The following is a 19306-nucleotide window of genomic DNA, read 5'->3' as shown; positions in this document are numbered from 1 at the left end:
CCATCCAAGTAAGAAAAACGTCTTTAGGGGCTAGTGGAAGTCTACTCCAGCCATTGTGAGAGAGAAAGAGACTGTTAGAGAGCAAGGAGAGGTTACCGATATGATTTGCAACCACCAAGGATCAATCCTACAACATATGACAACAGTTTGAAGCTCTCCAAGAGTAGGTGATAACAACCCAAAGTCCTAGTGCAAATGACGGCATAAAGGAGGGGGTAGCAGTCTTTCTAGTCATCCTAAGCTGTAGGTGGCAGCTTCCATAGCTGTTCGGGCTTGACATTAGTAGCTTTTCAGCGTTTCTCAAGATGAAACTTTGAAATTTCTCTCTCTACAGCATTCTCTCTCATCTCCCAACCATCTCTTAAGTTATATCAGCATTTTCCAATAGTTTGAGCCATCAGAGGAAGAGCTTTCAATCAATCTCTCCTATAAATCCTAATTTACGGCAGAATTCAGGATTTAACCCCCACCTCGGGATGCATGATCGAAATTGAGGGCCTAGGACTTAAATTCCAGTAGCTAAAATTAAGGAATTTCAAGGAGATTCAAGAGACCAACCAACCAATATAAGATTTGGGGTTGAATTTGTCTTTCAATAAGCAAGGTAAAGGCCTTGAGCAAACCAAGGGGCAAATTGGTTTAGAGACTTGCTGGTTAGTTTTGACAGCAAGAGGCACTTGGATTAACAGAGGAGATCAAAGGATCTCAGTTGTACTCCATCTATTTGCAATATAAGATAAAGAAATACCGCAAGGGGTGTCAGTTTTGGGGCTAACACGGTGTCCAATGTCCAAGATTAAAGTGGTAAAGTGTGCAATTTTCAGTTTTGTGAATTTGTTAATCGTTGTAATTAAGTGCTTAATCAGGTTTCATCACCCTCTTCAAGAAGGAAGCCTGGCTTCAATTGGTGGCTGATTTTGGGCAAGTGGAGCACGTTCAGCATGTTGTAATGCATATATTTCTGCATTTAGATAGGCACGGATCCCAATGCAAGTAGAAAAAGACCTTCAAAGATATCCCCATTCTCATAAGTGGCTAGCATTTCAAACTAATCATGGGAATAGGCTGCACTCTCAACAAAAATGGCATCTCTGTTTTGACAAAAACCTTTCAGTACGAGAATTATACCAATGATAGCCTTAGCTCTCTTAACTGTATCCAACAAAAATACATTTAAGTGCCTTATCACCTAGCTTCACACGAAGCTCTTTAGGCGCACAAGCAAATGCTATGCATCCAAACACTGGAAAGTAATCAACTTTCGGTTTCCAATCATGCCATGCCTCAAAAGGACTGATCGCCTTAACTACCTTTGTCAGAGCCCTATTAAGTACATGATTGGCACATTGTAAGCCGTCAAGCCAAAACTTATGTGGAAACCCTTTACTTTTTAGCATATATTTGGTCATCTCCATGAGTGTGCAATTCTTTACATTGTAGGCCCTCCAGCCAAAACTTACGTGGCAGCCCTTTACTTTTTAGCATACATCTGGTCATTTCCATGAGTATGTGATCCCTTTTTTCAACGACTCCATTCTATTGAGGTGTCATCCTCACAATAGCCTCATGTGTAATTCCATGCTTAAGCAAGAATGTCTCAAATGCACAAGACATATACTCCCCCTCTCAATCCATGCGTAGGATCTACACCTTCAAACCTGTTTTTGTTTCCAATTTTGCAACCAAGTATTTAAAATGCATAAGGACATCCAATTTGGCCTCCGAACCATACACCCAAGTGTATCTGTAGTAGTCATCAATAAATATAACAAAATACAAATGACCACAGAGTCTCTCGTGCACATAGGACCACACATCTCAAAGCCAAACTTATGTGACAGCCGTTTACTTTTTAGCATACATCCGGTCATCTCCATGAGTGTGCGATTCTTTCTTTCAACCACTCCATTCTGTTGAGGTGTCATCCTCACAATGATGTGATGTGTAATGCCATGCTCAAGCAAGAATGTCTCAAACACACGAGATATATACTCCCCCCCCTCGATCCGTGCATAGGGTTTGCACCTTCAAACTTGTTTCTACTTCCGACTTTGCAAGCAAGTGTCTAAAGTGCATAAATACATCCAATATGGCCTTCAATCCATACACCCAAGTGTATCTACAGTAGTCATTGATAAATGTAATAAAATAGAAATGACCACCGAGTGCTCTCATGCGCATAGGACCACATGCGTTAGGGTGTATGAGCTGCATTTTTTCGACAACATTCACTGCACCATCTTTCTTAAAGCAAATCTTTGCATTTTCCCAAGCATGCAACCCTCACAAGCATGGGGAGGTGGTTGTATCCAAAATAGGCAAAGCATTTACCATCTAACACCTCTGGTGAGTCATGAGATTGTCAAAGCTCATGTGACCATAGCGAGTGTGTCAAAGCTTCGCATTCTACATAGCAGGTGTAATAGTACTAATTGCCGGAGCATCATAAGATTTCTCATAAATATCCAACAGAAATAGGCCCTTATACAAGGTATCTAACAATCGAAGAGCATAGTCCATCTCTTTGTCTCTAACAATACACTTGTTATCCTCAAAGATGACCTGAAATCCATGCTTATAAAAAGCTAAAATCGACAATAAGTTCTTTGTGATACCAGGCACAAACAAAATGTCAAGAAGCATGAAGTCTGAACATCTGCAACAATGATCAACATGAACCAATGCCACATACATCATAGTTGTTGTTATTAGCACATGTAATATGTTTCCCTTAAGTAATGTGTTTGGATGCCCCATTGTCAAAATACCAAGTATGCTGCATTTCAACAGCATTAAATGCACTATCAGCCATGGATGTGTCATAACTGCATATCAAGGGAGCATAGTCCTCTAAAAAGTTGGCTATAGCATCCCCATCCAAAGACCGATTGGCAGATGTCTCTCCTGAATAGCAATCGGAGTCCTTATTCTTCTCTTTGGCCAACCTTTCCCGCATTCATCAATGTAATGTCTTGGTTTCTTACAGTAGTGGCATTTCCCCTTTTTTTCTGTCTTCTTTCACTCTTGGGCAGCCTTGATTAAATGCTGCCTCGAATCAGCCTTTTGCTAATTTTTAACAAACTGCTTTGCTTTGCCCTTGCCCTTAAATTTAGAGAGCATGGAAACATCCCCTAACCTCATAGCAACATTCCGTCGAGTCTATTCCTCTTGTAACAAGAGGCCTCCCAACTCCACAAAAGTAAGAGGCCGTTGCTCTCCCCCCCCCCCCGCCCCGGGTCCCCCTCAATGATAAATTTAGCAAGGTGTGGAAACCAAGATAAGACTCAACGAGTGAGTTTAGAATGACATTCACCATTTCTGCATCCAAAACAACCTCATCAATGTTCAGCAACTGCTCGCAGATATCCTGCAAATCAATCATGCTATCACTCTCATTCATATGTGCATCAGCCAGTTCTCTCCATAAGTAGGAGATTATGGCTTCATTAGGAGTTGCAAACATGCGCTCCAAAATATCCCAAGTTGCTTTGAAGGTCTTGCATGAGCATACATGAGGTATGATGGCTCTCTTCACTAACAAGGCAATCAATGACAAAGCATGTGCATTTTTCAAGTCCCATCTCCTCTCATCTGTTGTAGGTTGGGCAAGGGCACCACAACTATAGCATTAGCAAGAGTAGTTGGCTGTCCTCTGGCATCACACTGAGGTGTCTAAGGAAAGCTCGTTTGGTTGAGGTAAATCACTTGTAACATAATCCTAAAGATCCTTTGCAATGAGAAGATTGTGAAGCATAAAACTCTCTAGAGGATAATTGGTGCCATCTAGCTTGTCCTTCTATGTGACTCCCAAAATGTTGCTCTAATCTTAGGTTTCATGATTTGACATTGTATTTATGCACAAACTGAGGAGCCAAACACTTCCAAGCTGAAGTGTGAAGTGTACTCAACTAAGTACCAAAATCCCAACACGCGATACTCAAGCAAGTGCAAAACTGTCAAAATTGTCTCTCTTCTTCAAAAACATGCCGCCCAAACAATCAACAATCATGATTGTTATGCCTTGTCATCTCCTACCTGTGAGCCTCAGTCTGAGTCAAACAAGAACTTTAGAAGCTCTAACATGTCTATCACTTGTTTTGACGAAGGAAATAGCTCATTCTAGAGCACTCAATTTATTGCCTTTCGATGCATTTTCGCCAACACTCCTAATTTTGTGCGCATTTCTTGGGCCATTTCTACATACATCAGTCTATCCTCACCTACCAAACATTGTCCACCTTTTCTAGGATTTTTTTTGAGATTTCCTAGCATTTTACAAGCATTAAATGTTGGTCGGTGCCCCAGATCGCAATCGGCTAGTTTTTATTATTATTTCTATTTATTTAGCACTTCTCCCACCTCGCAAACATATATCTTCCTCCTTCCTTGGCAAGCGCATACTCTGACTCCGTCATCTTCTTCCGGGATTGATCAATTGGCATACTATATTCAGCATTCTTTCCTTGTTCAATGCAAATTTCTTTCTTCTTTTCCTGCAGTCTCTCTCAGTTCCTTCGTCTCTGTATTTGTGTTCCTTCTTCCGTTGCGCGCTCTCACATGGTATCATTGCCACAGAGAGAGAGAGAGAGAGAGAGAGAGAGAGCTGATTTCTCATGCAAGAACAACCCTAGATTGCCAGGCAACCTTGCCACATTACCATTTTGCTGAAAACACACACTTCTTCTTGAAGGCAATAGCTTCTTTGTGCAGTCCACAGTATTTCTCCCCCCAAGTGGACCCTCTACATTGACTTCCTTGTGATCCTATAGCCATTTCCTCTTGTTTCGCAGCTGTTTAGTGCCAAAACGTAAAATATCTTGTGGGTGCTTTGCAAGATTTTGAAGATGCCTTACCTTCACTTTCATGGCTTTGATAATACAGATAAGGAGCCTTCTCAACACTCCTTCGAATAACGACGGCAAGTTTATCGCATGGATCGTTAAGAATGAAGGTCACCTAGCCCGTTTTTTTGGGAACCCTCACCTCCCCATTCTCGCTATGTCTCACAAAAGGCCCATTCTACTAGCCTCCATATGCCATCAATGGCACCCTCTACAAGTACTCATACTTACTTCTTTACCCAAAGAGGATCAACTTGATGGTTAAAACTACTCACTTTGGATGTGTAAGGTAGAGTGTATCCTTGATACCTTCGATCTTTAGGAGTTTGTTACCCACCCTATTCCCCATCTAGTGGAGGATCCCACCATTGGATCATCAATGGATCGTGCGACCTTATGGGATCAGCTTAACTCTAGAGCCCGATCTTTCCTCTTTATGAGCTTACAAGATTCTGTCCTTGTGTGTATGTGCAAGTTGCAGAAAGCAACAAAAGTGTGAACAAAGTTGGCTTCTTTGTACCGTCGCAAGACATTTACCCCATGGATTACTCTCAAGACAAAATTATGAATGCTCACTATTAATGATTCTACTTCCACGAATGATCATATCAACGAGTTGGAAAATATGAAGGATGAGCTTCGGTCCCTTGGCAAGATGATCTCTTCAGAGGATATGGCCATGACTCTTTTGACTCGGCTTCCATCTCCCCAGTTTGAGGACTTCTACACCAACCTTCTTACATCAAGGACCTGTGAGAAGCTTCTATGGAAGGAGCTTGCCCCGCTTGTTTTGGAGCATAACGAGCGTACCAAAAAGGTTGCAAATGGATCCACCTCCACGAAAGCTTTTGTTGTAGGTTCAGGAGGGGGAAAAAAGAAGAAAGGGAAGTCCAAGGCTAAACGACATGAGAGTTCTTCAAGCTCTAACTCCGATTCGTAGAAGCCTAAACACCCATACTGTGGAAAGGGGACACATTCAGAGGAGAAATGTTAGAAGAAACACCCTCATTTTTGCCAGGAGCGAAGGATAGAGCTAAAACTTCCAAGCCTTCTACCTCTACTCCAGTAGTTATCCACAAGTCAATGTTCCTTCTTCATTTTGTTGACTTGGAGAAGCCTTCTTTAATGGTTGCCTCATCTTCTAAGAGATCTTGGCTGGTTGATAGTGGAGCTTCTACTCATATGACTCCACCAAGTGATTTGTTGCAAAATCTATGCCCTTTTGAGGATTTTCTATCATTGTTGGTGACATTGTATTGATGCCCATTAGTGGTGTTGACACTTTGTCTTTGTTTCCTAACCACACTTTGAGCTCCCTTTCCCAGGCCCTTTATGTTCCACACTTGGGCTTTCCACTCCTCTCAATTTATGGCCTTACTAGGCTTGGTACACGAGTTGTCTTCACCGAGCAGGCCGTTTGTATTGAGGATTCTTCTACAAGGGCTATTACTGCGACAGGTTGGCAGGAGAGCGGGCTTAGCAGGCTCCATTCCCCTTCTCTTATGCAAGGTTCCTAGAGGTAGTTATCTGTTGCTACACCCATTCCCGCTTGTGCACCACCTATTCCACAGGTTCCTTTCCATTCCCTACCCTCTCCTCCGATGGTTCCCTCGTTACCCCTGTCCGTTTAGAGGGGGACGATCTCGATGATGCGGCAGTGGATTCCCTGACCCCTAGTGTTTCAAAGGGGGTTTCCCAAGATTGTGAGGAGCTTCTTCATCGGTAGACTTCATCGACGGACTTCATGGACATTGGCATTCACTCTTGCCACCCAAGGATCCGTTTCTTCCTTGACCTTCTACCACATCCAGGATCTGAGAGGGGGTGTTAGCAATCATGATTGTCATGCCTTATCATCTCCCATCTATGAGCCTCAATCTAAGTCGACGAGGACTTTAGGAGCTTTGACTTGTCTATCACCTGTTTTGACGGAGGAGATAGCTCATTCTAGAGCACTCAGTTTATCACCTTTCAGTGCATTTTCTCCTCTAGTCGAGATTTTGTGTGCATTTCTTGGACAGCTTCTACAATACATCAATTTGCCTCACTTGTTGAGCATTGTCCACATTTTCCAAGATTTTTTCTAAGATTTTTTGGCATTTTACCAGCATTAAAAGATGGTCTACCATATTTAGGCCCCAGATTGCAGTTGGCCAGTTTTTATGGTTTGTGCCTATTTATTTGGCACTTATCCCACCTAGGAAACATATATCTTCCTCCTTCCTTGGCAAGTGCACACTAGGACTTCATCATCTCCCTCCGTCTCTGGTGTTGCCGTCATCATCAACCTGATTTGGTGCCCTCACTGATGCTACGGGCTATGTGCAAGGACTGATCAGTCTGCCTTGTGTATTCAGCATTCCTTCATTGTTGTACAGATTTCATTCTTCATTTCTTGCAACCTCTCTCTGTTCCTTTGCCTCTGTGTTCCTATTCCTTTTGCCATTGTGCACTCTCACACAAACTGCATAAACAGCACCCAAACTGCAATTTACAGCTATTCAGTGCTGTACAATTGCATAAGCCTTGGAATGTGTAACCAACATCAAAGGCAGCAACTTAATGCTGAAAATCCCCAATTTTTCATTGCAATTTTCAGATTTACTGCAATTTCTTTGTCTAGTGTCACATAAATGGCAAAATAATGCTGTTGCAGCACCTGTCCAGTACTTTGGGATGCGTGCCACGCAAAAGCCTCAAATCTTAGTGAAGTAATTTTGAGAAAGTTCAAAGATTTATACATACAACCTAAAAATCTGATGAAGTATCGCCTTGGGATGCATGTCCTTCGACAGCAACCAGCAACTCCAAAGCACCTTGGGATGCATGTCAAATGCAGGAATCCCAAAACAAGCTAAATTGATTAAGTAACCAAACTTTCATTAAAAGAAATGTGTTCCTAGAGTGTATGTCCCATAAGCCAAACCCTAATTTGGGATGACGTGGCCATCTATAAATAGACAACTATTGTTTGTTGTTGGTACCAGTTTCCAAATACTCCCCAGTTGTTGGTGATTGCTGTTTACTCTCATCCAGACATCATGATCAGCTGGTGACTTGATTTCCATTGCTGTTGGTGTCGTTATGTTACCGTCTAGCTAACGCCAGCGTGTCCACATCATCATCTGCTGCAATTATAGCTGTATGGCCAGCAGCAGCCTGCATTTTCACTCTGCAACATGCTGCCTGCCCCTGACATAGCATCAAGTGCTGCATATTGCTATTTACAGCCTGCGCCTGCCTGCCACATCATCAGCTGATCAGCATTTTGCTGATTTTCTGCTTTGACTGCTCCTCTAACACTGATCCGGCCTTCATAGAGCTGTGTTTGCTCCTGCTAGACACCTTTCGAGACTGTCTGTTGCGTTTCAGGATACATCAGAGTATGACACACTCTTCTACTCACTCTCTCTGCCCCGTCCCTAAGACACAAGAGTTCAAGGTTCAATATTCACCTTGCATAGTGTGTTTGCTGCATTTTGCATTGTAATTATTCATCTTTTGTATTCATTGTCTCCGTGTTACCCTAACCCTAACTATGTTTCTTTATGAATTTGTGAGTTTGTTGTACAATTGTGTTTGTATTCTATAGACAAGCATTTCTTTCCAAGATTATGACGTAGTTACTTACCAAATTTGTAAAAGGCTAGAGATATTTTCCCTTTACATAGTCAACCACAGCCACTATGATGAGTGGCAATGACACTACTATGGCCATTCCTTCAAGATCTAGAACTTCAATCAATAAAGTATGAAACCAGCCTTCCTTCTTGGAATGGGTGGTGATAACCTGATTTAAGAGTTAATTACAGCAATAAATAAATGCATATAAAATGAAATACAACATTCTTGGACAGTAGACACCCTGTTGGCCCCAAAATTGGCGCCCCTTGCGGTATTTCTTTAGCTTTCATTCAATTGGAAGAAATACAACTTGAGATTCTTCAATCTCCTCTTGCTAACCAATTGCTCTTGCTGTCATAAATGACCAGCAAGCCTTTTGGGTCATTTGCCCCTTGATTCACCGAAGACTTCTTCTCCAATTTGACCCTTGGCTGGCCAAATGCTGCCCCAAATCGCTGATTTCAGTCCCTTGAGCCTTAATCTCTGGCATGGATCCCAAGGTGGTTGCTAAACCCTAATTTCTGCTGTAAATTAGGGTTTACTACAGAAATTACAGATCAGCCCACCAAAAATGGCTGAGATCTCCTCCAAATGGCTGAGAATTGTTGAGAATGACTGAGCATAGGCTGAAGGAGATGAGAGAATGCTGTAAAGAGAGGAAAATTTGAGATTTGTCACGAAGAACTGATCAAAATCAGTTGTTGCCCTATTGTACCAACCCCAAACGGATGCACCAACAACAATAGAAGCATCAAAGACTGTGATCTTCAAGAGAAACTGCATCAGCAGCAATTGCCAGCTTCCCAAGGTCAAGAATATGCAATTTCCATCACCAAAATGGTCTCCAATGGTTGGGAAATGGCCCTAAAAGCTGGCAGCAACAGTCCAACACCTCTTCCCAATAGCTCCAAAATGAAAAAAACGAGATTTCCCTCTCCCTTCAGCCCTATTTAGCCTTTCCCCCACTTGCATGGGAAAGTTTTGCCAAGTGGCAGCTTTCTTAATCCATTTCCAGCCATTTAATTAATTTTCAGAATTAATTAATTCTGAAAATTAATTCAGCCCTTAATCCATGCCCAGAAATTTGACCTTGCCCATCCAAAAATTAATTGGCTAGGCCATTTGCAACCCAAAGTGGTCCCATGCATTAACTGACCCTTGGACAAGCATTAATCCATTAATTAATGCCTAGTCCCTAGTGTCACCATTGACACTTAATGGCCAATTAATGGTCCTAAGGGCAAACTAATACCAAAATTCATCTAGAATCTAACAAGTGTAACTTGTTACAACTTTTGCCTTTGACACCCATCTTTTTCACAGGGTCCTTCGGCCTTCAACTGTGGAAAAGTAGCTTGCACCTCACATGTGCAACACATGTGCATCTTTTAATTGCACATTTGATTAATCCTTTAATCAAATGTCAATTAAATATAAGCAAAGCATCAAATTTTCACGTCCTCGTGACAAAGTACCTATCACCTAGTATACTTCTTGCAAGCTTCTTACAGACACACTTTGTGTACTGTAAGTTGTATGTGTGCATGATGACTTCTGAAGCATAGACACAACCTCCACCAACCATCATATCAATTAATTGTTCAAAGGAAGCAAAGATGAGCCTGTGGATTGAAGTCCATAGATGGTCCCAACCACCCAGCCAAACGTCCATCCAGAGTCAGAAAGAAACTAACTCAAGAGAATTGTTTGTAAGTCACATCACCAATGGGCCTCCATTGGCTGCAACAACCACCTAGCTTTTCAAGTTTGGAGTAGTTGTGCCCACAGTACCTCCATTGTGGACTAAGGTTACCATCTTTGGATGGGGTAGAGGTCTAAGGACTTTTAACAGAGATCACCCTTGGCCTTAGATCGACACTTGTCTCATTAAAATGGCCAACTTTCTAGCAACGGGTGCAAAAAATATTTTTCTTTGGGATGTGCTGCTGATGACTAGATTTACTAGAATTGTTTGATGGTGGGGAATTACTTTGTGGCTCACTTGCCTTATTATCTTTGGAGTCCTTCCCACTCCTTGGCTTCCCCTTCATAGAAGTAAAAACTAGGACCCCCTCTCTAGTGAAAGAGTTTTTTAGTGTACTTGGTCATGCAAACTTGCATAGCACAAGAGTTGACAATCAAACTTGTACAAAGTTGTAACTATAGGAAGGAAATACCTATCTGCATAAAATTAAAATATATGGGTGGCAACTTGTTTAAAATTGAGTGGCTTGATTGTTGTTGACTTCGGAAAGCCAATGGTGGCAAATTTGGTAGAATGATCGCCAATACTTTGCTGCGTTGACTTTCAAATCATTCCAAATATGGATGCATGGTGAAAGTGTTGTGATTTAGACTAAAATTCAAGAAAAACAACTTGTATCAGCTCAATAATTGCAGTGGCAATGTGAAATTTCCACAAACAAACTACAAAAGGTGGGATACGTGAGGATTAGACTAGGGATCTAATCCTTGGACTAGTGCCCATAATCCCTAGAAATCCAACACTTGCTACACTAGATTTGGCCAAGCCAATAATAATCAACCCATTAAGGTGAGTCTTACTAATAATTATTAAAAGCAAATATCACTCATTAAGGCGAGTCTTATTTTTGAAAGCAATCTTGGCCTTAGCAACAAGAACACAAGTGCTTAGAGATTGATTGGAGGGAAGCAAAATACATGTAGGGATTTCCTCCCAAGTGCCCCCCATGCGGCAAAGAAATGCCACGCATGAGGACTCCATGGACAATAGTAAAGATAGGTTGTGCTATGTCAATAGCTACCAAAAAAGAGTAATATCGTCATATAGGAAGAGACATTTGTGCAAATTGAGTGGCCAAATGAGAGAGATTAGGGACAATGTATACACATTAGGTGTGTGATTGCAATTCCCACCACTCTAGCACCAATAGCAATCGGGATACAAAGATAAGGATAGAACCTAAAGGAGTTGTGCCCAAGTGCAAAAGAGTTGTGAGATTTTGAGAGGGAAATGTATTAATCATAGATCTCATAAAAGGATTTGAGGTGTAAAGGTGGGATTCGATCAATAGATCACCAAAAGCAAAATTACCCGAAGTAGACTATAAATCTTGAGGACTATTTGAACAAGATCTCTCTCTCTCTTCTCAAATTTACATATTGGTAGGGGTCTAGAGCTCTATAGTAACTTATAGCCGATACATGCAAATTAGAGGGAGTAAGAAAGAAAGAACTAAGTGTGAGAACAAGATGCGCAAGTAAAGCAATAGAGAACAAACACTAAGAGATGAACAAGAAAAGCAAGAACACATGAACTCAATGAATGGAGGGATGGGCCATGGAGTCCATATACCAAAGCATGAGAACATGTGTACAAACCACACGGCTATGGCTGACTACTAGAGTGCCTCCAATCTCCCTCTCTCCATAGGTGCAAGTATGTAAGATGTGACATTGGAGAGTGGAGAGAATGCACATATCTGTAGGCCAATGAACAAGACTTGAGATAACAAAGTTGGCCAAAAATAGGCCGTCTAGCTGCCCACCCAAGCACCCTCCCAAATTCCCAAATGCAAGTCCATAAAACCTATGAAATGTGCAAAACTAACATCCTCTCTTGATCACGGTTGACTAGTACAATGGAATATATTATGATGGGGAACAACGACCCCTACGAACCATCACCATGTTCCATACTACAACAATGATCTGCCAAAAACCTATACTACCAAAGTACATACAACAATGACAATCAAATCGACCATGGATACTCGAGCATTTGGAGCCTTGAACAAATATTAGAGGTTGGGGTCATGATTTGATCTCCTAAACCATGCTTGAGAAAGAAGCAGTCAATTCACTAATACCAAGCCTTGGGAGCTTACTTAAGGCCACAAAGAGGCTTTCCCAAGTGATAGACATGTTTCTCCTTGCATGGCACAACGAAACTTGGAGACTGATCTACATAAATCTTGAGGAAAGCGGACTTTACATTCATCCAATATGTGTGGTAGTGATGAAGAGCCACAAGGACTAAAACGACACAAATGATAGACATTTGAGCAGTTAGGGCAAAAGTCTCCACATAATCCAAGCTAGGCTTTTGTGTGAAACCCTTAGCAACAAGCCTCACCTTGTGTTAGTTTGAGGTGCAATCTGTCAAATTCTTGGTTTTGTTAACCCATTTCTCACAAATAATCTTCCGCTTGGAGGGGACATGGAGCCAACTCCCATGTGTTATTTTGCTCAATAGAATCAAGCTTGTCTTGCATCCCACCATGCTAGATATCATGTGCAAGAGCCTCTTAAAGAGCGGTAGGCTCACGCTCCTCCAATATCCTACTCATCAAGGCATAGTTCAAACTTCACACAGAGGGAACACTCAATCTACTACTATAGCTTGGCTAACCTCCAAGGGCCCTTCGGTGTCTCTTTAATGGAAGTGACTCTAGACTCCTACATCAAACGTTGAAACCATTGAATGATGAGACTAAAGTTTGCTGATTTGTGAGGGAGGTGGTGAGGCCTCCAATACTTGTGATGCACCTATATCCTATGACAGCTCCTCCTTATCAATAGAAGGAAGATCCCCCTTTGAAGGCTGAGTAAACCTCAAAGAAGACCGAGGGATACTGGATACTTAAAATTGAAGAGACGCGGGAGGTAAGGGATAGGAGGGGATGGTGCCGAGGGAGTAGGATGACAAAGAGGTAACTTGGTGGGTGAGGGGTGGTGCTGAGACATGCCACTTGGATCTAGCATCTGGCTTCCCCCTCTTGTTCTTTTTGACATGAATGCAAGCATCACACTGCAAGATGTGAAAATGTGCTACATTGGGCTTTCATCCAAAGAAAACCTCATATGGACTCGTATTATGTAATGCAATAGTCAAAGACCTGTTGCAAATGTGAACTGCCGTCAAAATTGCTTCAGCCCAGAGGGTACAGGAAAGCCCTCATTGGTCAAGAATAGACCTGGCCATCTTCAACATGGTCCTGATTTGTGGCTCCACTACATTCTCAGATAGTCTGATGGTGGTGGCAGGCTCCATGTGAATGCCATGCTGCCTACAAAATTTGTCAAATTGATGAGCAGCAAACTCTCCTCCATAGTCGGCTCAACTCCTTGAATTCTGAATGGAGACTAGTTTTCCACAAAGGTCTTCCACTCACAAATTTGGAAGTAAGCCTCCAATTTGAGCTCTGAGGAATACACCTAAACATATCTCGCAAAAAGCATCACCTAGGAGCAAGAGGTATTTGGTCTGGCCCAAAGACGCCATGTGTATAAGGCTGCACAAGTCTGTATGGACAAGCTCCAAAGGAGTAGATGGTGGAGGCCTTGGGCATAGGCACCCAATGCTATTTGCCCCGCAAACAGCTACAGCATAAAGATGGGAGTTTTGGAAGGAAATTCGGCAATCCCTCAACCATGCCGTACCATAATAACCCAGGCTCTGATGAAGAATAGGCAGCAAAGGCCATGATCTTGTATAGCCCACCCTTCTGTGAGCCAGACCATAGAACAGCACCTGTAGAAGTATCCTCTATCATGACCGCATCCTGTGAAGACCACTCAGGTAACTATTTAAGGCCATGAACAGACAGGTATAAAACATCCTTAAGTGCATTGTGTTGATATATTGAGTATCTTTGTAGTAGTCATTCGTATTTGACTAGCAGGAAATGTGAATTAGAAGTTAGAACCCTGTAGAAATGAGTCACCTTGGTATTTTCAACTAATGTAACTGGCACACTTTTCATTTGCATTATTACAGACATTGTGGATTCCACAACCACTTTGCATGAACTATCCAGTGGATTGAAAATTAGTTATTCTGACCCTTCATTCAGTTTTACAGTCATGGTCTATAACCAACTTCCTCCCAATCACATCTCAGAACAATAAAACCAATAGCATATAGAACCCAAAAATTGTCATTTTTTCAAGTCTCCATCAGTGAGGTACCATCTTTATCAGCCTATGGCAAACTATTTCAACAGTGTTATCACACAAAAAGTAAAATTCAAACCGCTTACACAGTGGTATACAAAAGCAAATGATATTTTTCACCGATGTTTCACATATTTCCTTCTGGAGTCTTATGAGTAGTTATTTAAGAAGACTAGTAAAGACACAAAAGAAATTGTGACATATAAATAAGCAGCAGATCAATGTACTCAGGTAAAAACATGATGTCAACAATGCATATGCATTTAGCTTTACAAGAATTCAAGAGAAAACGTATTTGAAGATACCAGTGCTGCGTTCTTGAATGCTGTTTAGAACTTGTAGTCTCTGCTTTTTGCAACAATCTGCCATCGAGAAAGTGTGATGATAATTTAAAGTGTGAATCGCCGCTGTTCTAACATGACAAGAGATCATCTTTCCCAGAGCTGTTCTCCATGAGATTCACAAAGACACAACAGAAATGCCAGTGTTAGAAAATGGAAGACCAAAGCTGATGACCCTAACACACCTCGTGCCAAACCAAAACACAAAACAAGGAAGAAGAAAGAAAATCCAAAATGGCCCTCAATAAACTCATCGTTCATTTGTAATCTGCTGATAGTTAGGCAGCAGCGGCAAGGTGCCAACACCACTAATAGACACTGAACAAATGTCACCAACAATGACTATACCCTCTAATGGATGAAGATCCTACAGCAAATCTCCAAGATTCATATGACTCAAACCACCATGTCAATAAGCCAAGGCCTCTCTGAAGAGAAGACAGCCAATGAAGGAGACTCCTCTATCTCATGGATGTGAAGGAATACAGACTCATGGGTAACAGCTCACGAAACCAGCCTTCCTCCTCGGATAGGGTGGTACGAACTTGACTTAATACTAATTACAGCAAGCATAAAATTCACATAAACAGCTCATGAAACCAGCCTTCCTCCTCGGATAGGGTGGTACGAACTTGACTTAATACTAATTATAGCAAGCATAAAATTCACATAAACTGAAAATGCACACTTTACCACTTTAATCTTGGAGAATGGACAGCTTGTTGGCCCCAAAACTGGCGCCCCTTGTACTATTTCTTTAGCTTTTATTACAAATGGATGGAGTATAACTAAGATTCTCTGATCCCCTGCACTAATCCAAGTGCCTCCCGCTGTCAAAATTGACCAGTGAGCCTTCAAATCAATTTGCCGCTTGGTTTGCTTGGGGAATTGGCCTTCATCTTGCTCCTTGCGAGACAAATTTAGCCCCAATTTGAGATTGGTTGGCTGGCCTCTTGAATCTCCTTTCTTTAATTTCAGGTGCTGGAATTTGAGCCCTAGACCCTCAATTCTGAGCACGCATCCCAAGGTGGTTGTCAAATTGAGATAGAGAAAGGCTCAACTAGTTTAGCTCCATCCTTCAAGCAAAGGTAAGGGTATTTCTTCCAATACTTCTTCTCAAGTTGGTTACCCTTCCTATAATATGGGCATTTACACTTCTCTAAATATGTGGCAAAGATCAAAGAAAACTCCTAGTTCTTAGCTTGCTTCTTCTTCTTGTTCTTGGCCTTCTTGTTTTCCTTCTTGTTTCTCCCTCCCAAATGCGCAGTAAAAGCTTTAGTAAAGCTAGATCCATTGTCTCCTATCTCCTTGAATCGATCTTCATGCTCCAAAAGAAACAAAGTTAACTGCCCTCCACAAAATAGTTTTCCAAGACCTGGAGGTAAGCAAACTTGTATAGAAGACATCATACTTGGGAGATGGAAGATGAGTGATAAAAAGCATCACCATGTCCTTTGATAAAATAGTCCTACCATGGGATGCAAGCTCACCCCGCAATTCCTCCATCTTGCTGATAAGATTTTTCATAGAAGGAAAATTATCAATAAGAAGCACCGGAGGTTTCTTCTTTGTATGGTAATGCAGTGGGCAAAGGTCTTTTACTGAATAAAGGGAAGAGAGATTCCACTATGGTCCAAAGTCGGCACACATGCACAAGGACAGAATCTTGCAAACTCATAAATATAGAATCGAACTCAAGAATTGAGACAATCCCATAGGGCTGCTTGGTCCATAGTAGAACCAATGCAAGGATCCTCCATTGGACGAGAAATAGGGGTGGTAATAAATGTCCACAAGTCGAAGGTATCAAGAATACACTCCAATTTGCATGACCAAAGGAAGTAGTTTGTACCATCAAGTCAATCTTCTTTGGGTATAGAGGGAAGAACCGGCACCTATATTGAAGGTTCCATAATGGCTGTGCAACAATCGGATATACGAGCCCTATATGAAACATATAGAGAAGCACAAGGAAAATGAGATCACTTCAATCTTCTAGATCTATCAGAGTGTTGATCTCTGGAGGATTGTGGCTCTAATCTACAATCTTCAAGTTGCTTTTCACTGCAACTTGACTCATGAGAATGTCGATCTTCAAAAGAATGGACGGACTCTTTATCAATGTCATCAAACCTATCAAACCAAGAATCCATAACTGAAACCAGCCTTCCTCTTTGGATAGGGTGGCTGAACCTAATCAAGCACTTAATTACAGCAACTAATAACTGAGCATAAACTAAAATACACAATTTACCTTAATAATCTTGGATATTGGACACCCTATTGGCCCCAAAACTTACGCTCCTTTCAGTATTTCTTTAACTTTGATTGCTAATAAAATGAGTACAAGCTGAGATTCCACAATCTCCTTTGCTGTACCAAAAGTCCCTTGCTGTAATAACAATCACCAAAGCAATTCGGGCCATGTGCCCCTTGACTTTTCACCCCGAACTTGCACAATTGGAACCACAAACTAGCCAAATGCTGCCCCAATTTACAATGAATGGGCTAGCATCTAAATTCCTTGATAATTACATGAATTTCACGTTTTCAATTTAGTGTACAATGTCTTCTCCTATTGGCACGGAATTTTTGTAAAAATTTAGGATTTATAGCAGAGACCCTCCTGCTGTCCACCAAATATGGCTAAGATCTGCTCCAAATGATTGAGAAATACTGAGATCTTTTGAGAAATTAGTGGAGAAGATGAGAGAAAGCCAAGATGAGAGAGAGATCTAATTTTCTTTGCAAGAAAACCATAAAATATGCATGTTGCTTGCTCTACTTTGCATTTAATTTAGTCACCTGCTATCGGGCACCTCCAAAATGTTGTCACCTGATCAACAATGCTGTTGCCAGTCCCTAGAAAGTGTCTCCTTGCTGTCCCCCACCTGGTAAGGCCCCCCAGATGGTTGCCTTTTGCAGCAAATTGCTGTTCTCTGATAAAAAAATGGACCATCAGCTCCCTCTCTCTCTCTCCCAAGCTGTAAACTAACTGAATGGCTAAAACCTAGCCCCCAAAAACGTTTTCTCAGTTTGCATGGGCATTCTTTGCCAAGTAGTAGCCTTTAAAATCCATTTTTCAGTATTGTCCAACCATTTAATTAATTGTAAAAATTAAATAATCTTGAAAATTAATTTCAGCCCTTCAGACCCTGCCCAAAATGAAATGTGCCTATCCATAATTAAATTGGCTAGGCCATTTGCAATCTGGAGTGGCTTCCAACCTTCACTAACCCTTAGATTTGATTTAATTAATTAATTAATGCTTGTCCCTAGTATCACCACTGACACTTATTGGCCAAATAACTATTCTAGGGTCAAAACTGACATCCACTGATCTCCAAAGCCTAGCTAGCATAACTTATCACAACTTTTCCCTTTGATATCCACTACATCCTCGAGGTCCTTGGCCTGTTATCATGAAATAACTACCATGTGCATCACATATGCTAAACAACCTTGCACACTTGATTAATAACTTAATCAAATGTTATCAACAAGATTAAAGCATCTTAAAATTTCACGTCCCCGTCACGAACCTCCCCCTTGAAATCCATGCAATCGTCCTCAATTACAATACATTATGCCAAAACAAAAGCATACTACATTGGAATTGCCATAAGGCATCACAATCACAACATTGGCCATTGTTATCTAACCATGTTGTATGCCCCAAAGCTTACTGAAATTTCCAGCCTGCATAAATATCAAATAATAATGAGAAATAGTCCAAAATTGCTGCTAGAAACCTGTTGGATGCATGCATAGCTCATGTTTATCAACTATTCAGACTTCAAAACCGTAGTAAAGCATGTTCTCAATATGAACCATGGCTGAAACTGTCAATGGCATTTACTAACATGTTGTCCATGGAACCAGTTGTAAACCATTGAAAACTGAGCATAATCTATTCATAAACTAATCACTTGCTGATCTGAGAACTAATCACAAACTACTACAAACGAGGGCTTAAACTGATTGCAAAAACTGATCAGCAATTGATGCAAAAACTGCTGCAAAAATGATCCCAAAGTAACCATAACCGGTTCTCAAACTAATTAAAAATTTGAGCTTTTGCTTTCTCAGATTGATCATCTATCTACGAATGAAAGGAGGATGAGAATTTTAGCATGGTACCTATATTCTTAAACAACCTCTTCCAAAATAAACTGGTCATCCAAGGGTATCAATCATTGACAATTGACTCTAGCATACCATGATGCTTAAAGATGTGCTACAAAAACAATCGTGCTATATGATGAACCTTTATTTTCTTCCTCAATGAAATGAAATGGGCTTGTTTGCTAAACTTACAAATGATAGTCCATATCTTGTCATTCCTCGTAGGTGTCCTAGGAAGCTCAAAAATAAAATCCATTGCAATGCTTTGCCAAGGCCTATCTAGAATAGACAAGGGATGCAACAAACCCAACATCTTTTGCCTATCATGCTTTACCTTCTGACATACGATGCATGTGCTGACAAACTGCTCTACATCATGCCTCAAACTGGCCAATAAAAGAAATGCTCTACTGCCTTAACTGTGGCATCAATACCGCG

General features: G+C 41.2%; 1 protein-coding gene across 3 annotated transcripts in view; it reads right to left on the bottom strand.

The window, feature by feature from the left end:
• The window catches only part of LOC148037539 (protein CONSERVED ONLY IN THE GREEN LINEAGE 160, chloroplastic-like), a 92697-nt gene that overhangs the window by 56501 nt on the left and 16890 nt on the right, over positions 1-19306 (bottom strand). For 2 of the 3 annotated variants that reach the window (XM_087676469.1, XM_087676470.1), the window contains exon 5: positions 14708-14845. The exons of the other annotated variant lie outside the window; for it this stretch is intronic. In XM_087676469.1, the coding sequence (XP_087532595.1) occupies positions 14708-14834 (127 nt within the window). In that variant the 5' untranslated portion in view covers positions 14835-14845. The remainder of the gene's footprint in view (positions 1-14707; positions 14846-19306) is intronic. 3 annotated transcript variants of the gene reach the window in all.

Source organism: Lygodium microphyllum, chromosome 4 (genome assembly GCF_053477565.2).
Source record: "Lygodium microphyllum isolate KBCC chromosome 4, Lygodium_microphyllum_v1.1.10, whole genome shotgun sequence".
In the NCBI taxonomy this organism is placed as follows: domain Eukaryota; kingdom Viridiplantae; phylum Streptophyta; class Polypodiopsida; order Schizaeales; family Lygodiaceae; genus Lygodium; species Lygodium microphyllum.
Note: the sequence above shows the minus strand (reverse complement) of the source record. Positions and strands in the feature narration are given on the sequence as shown.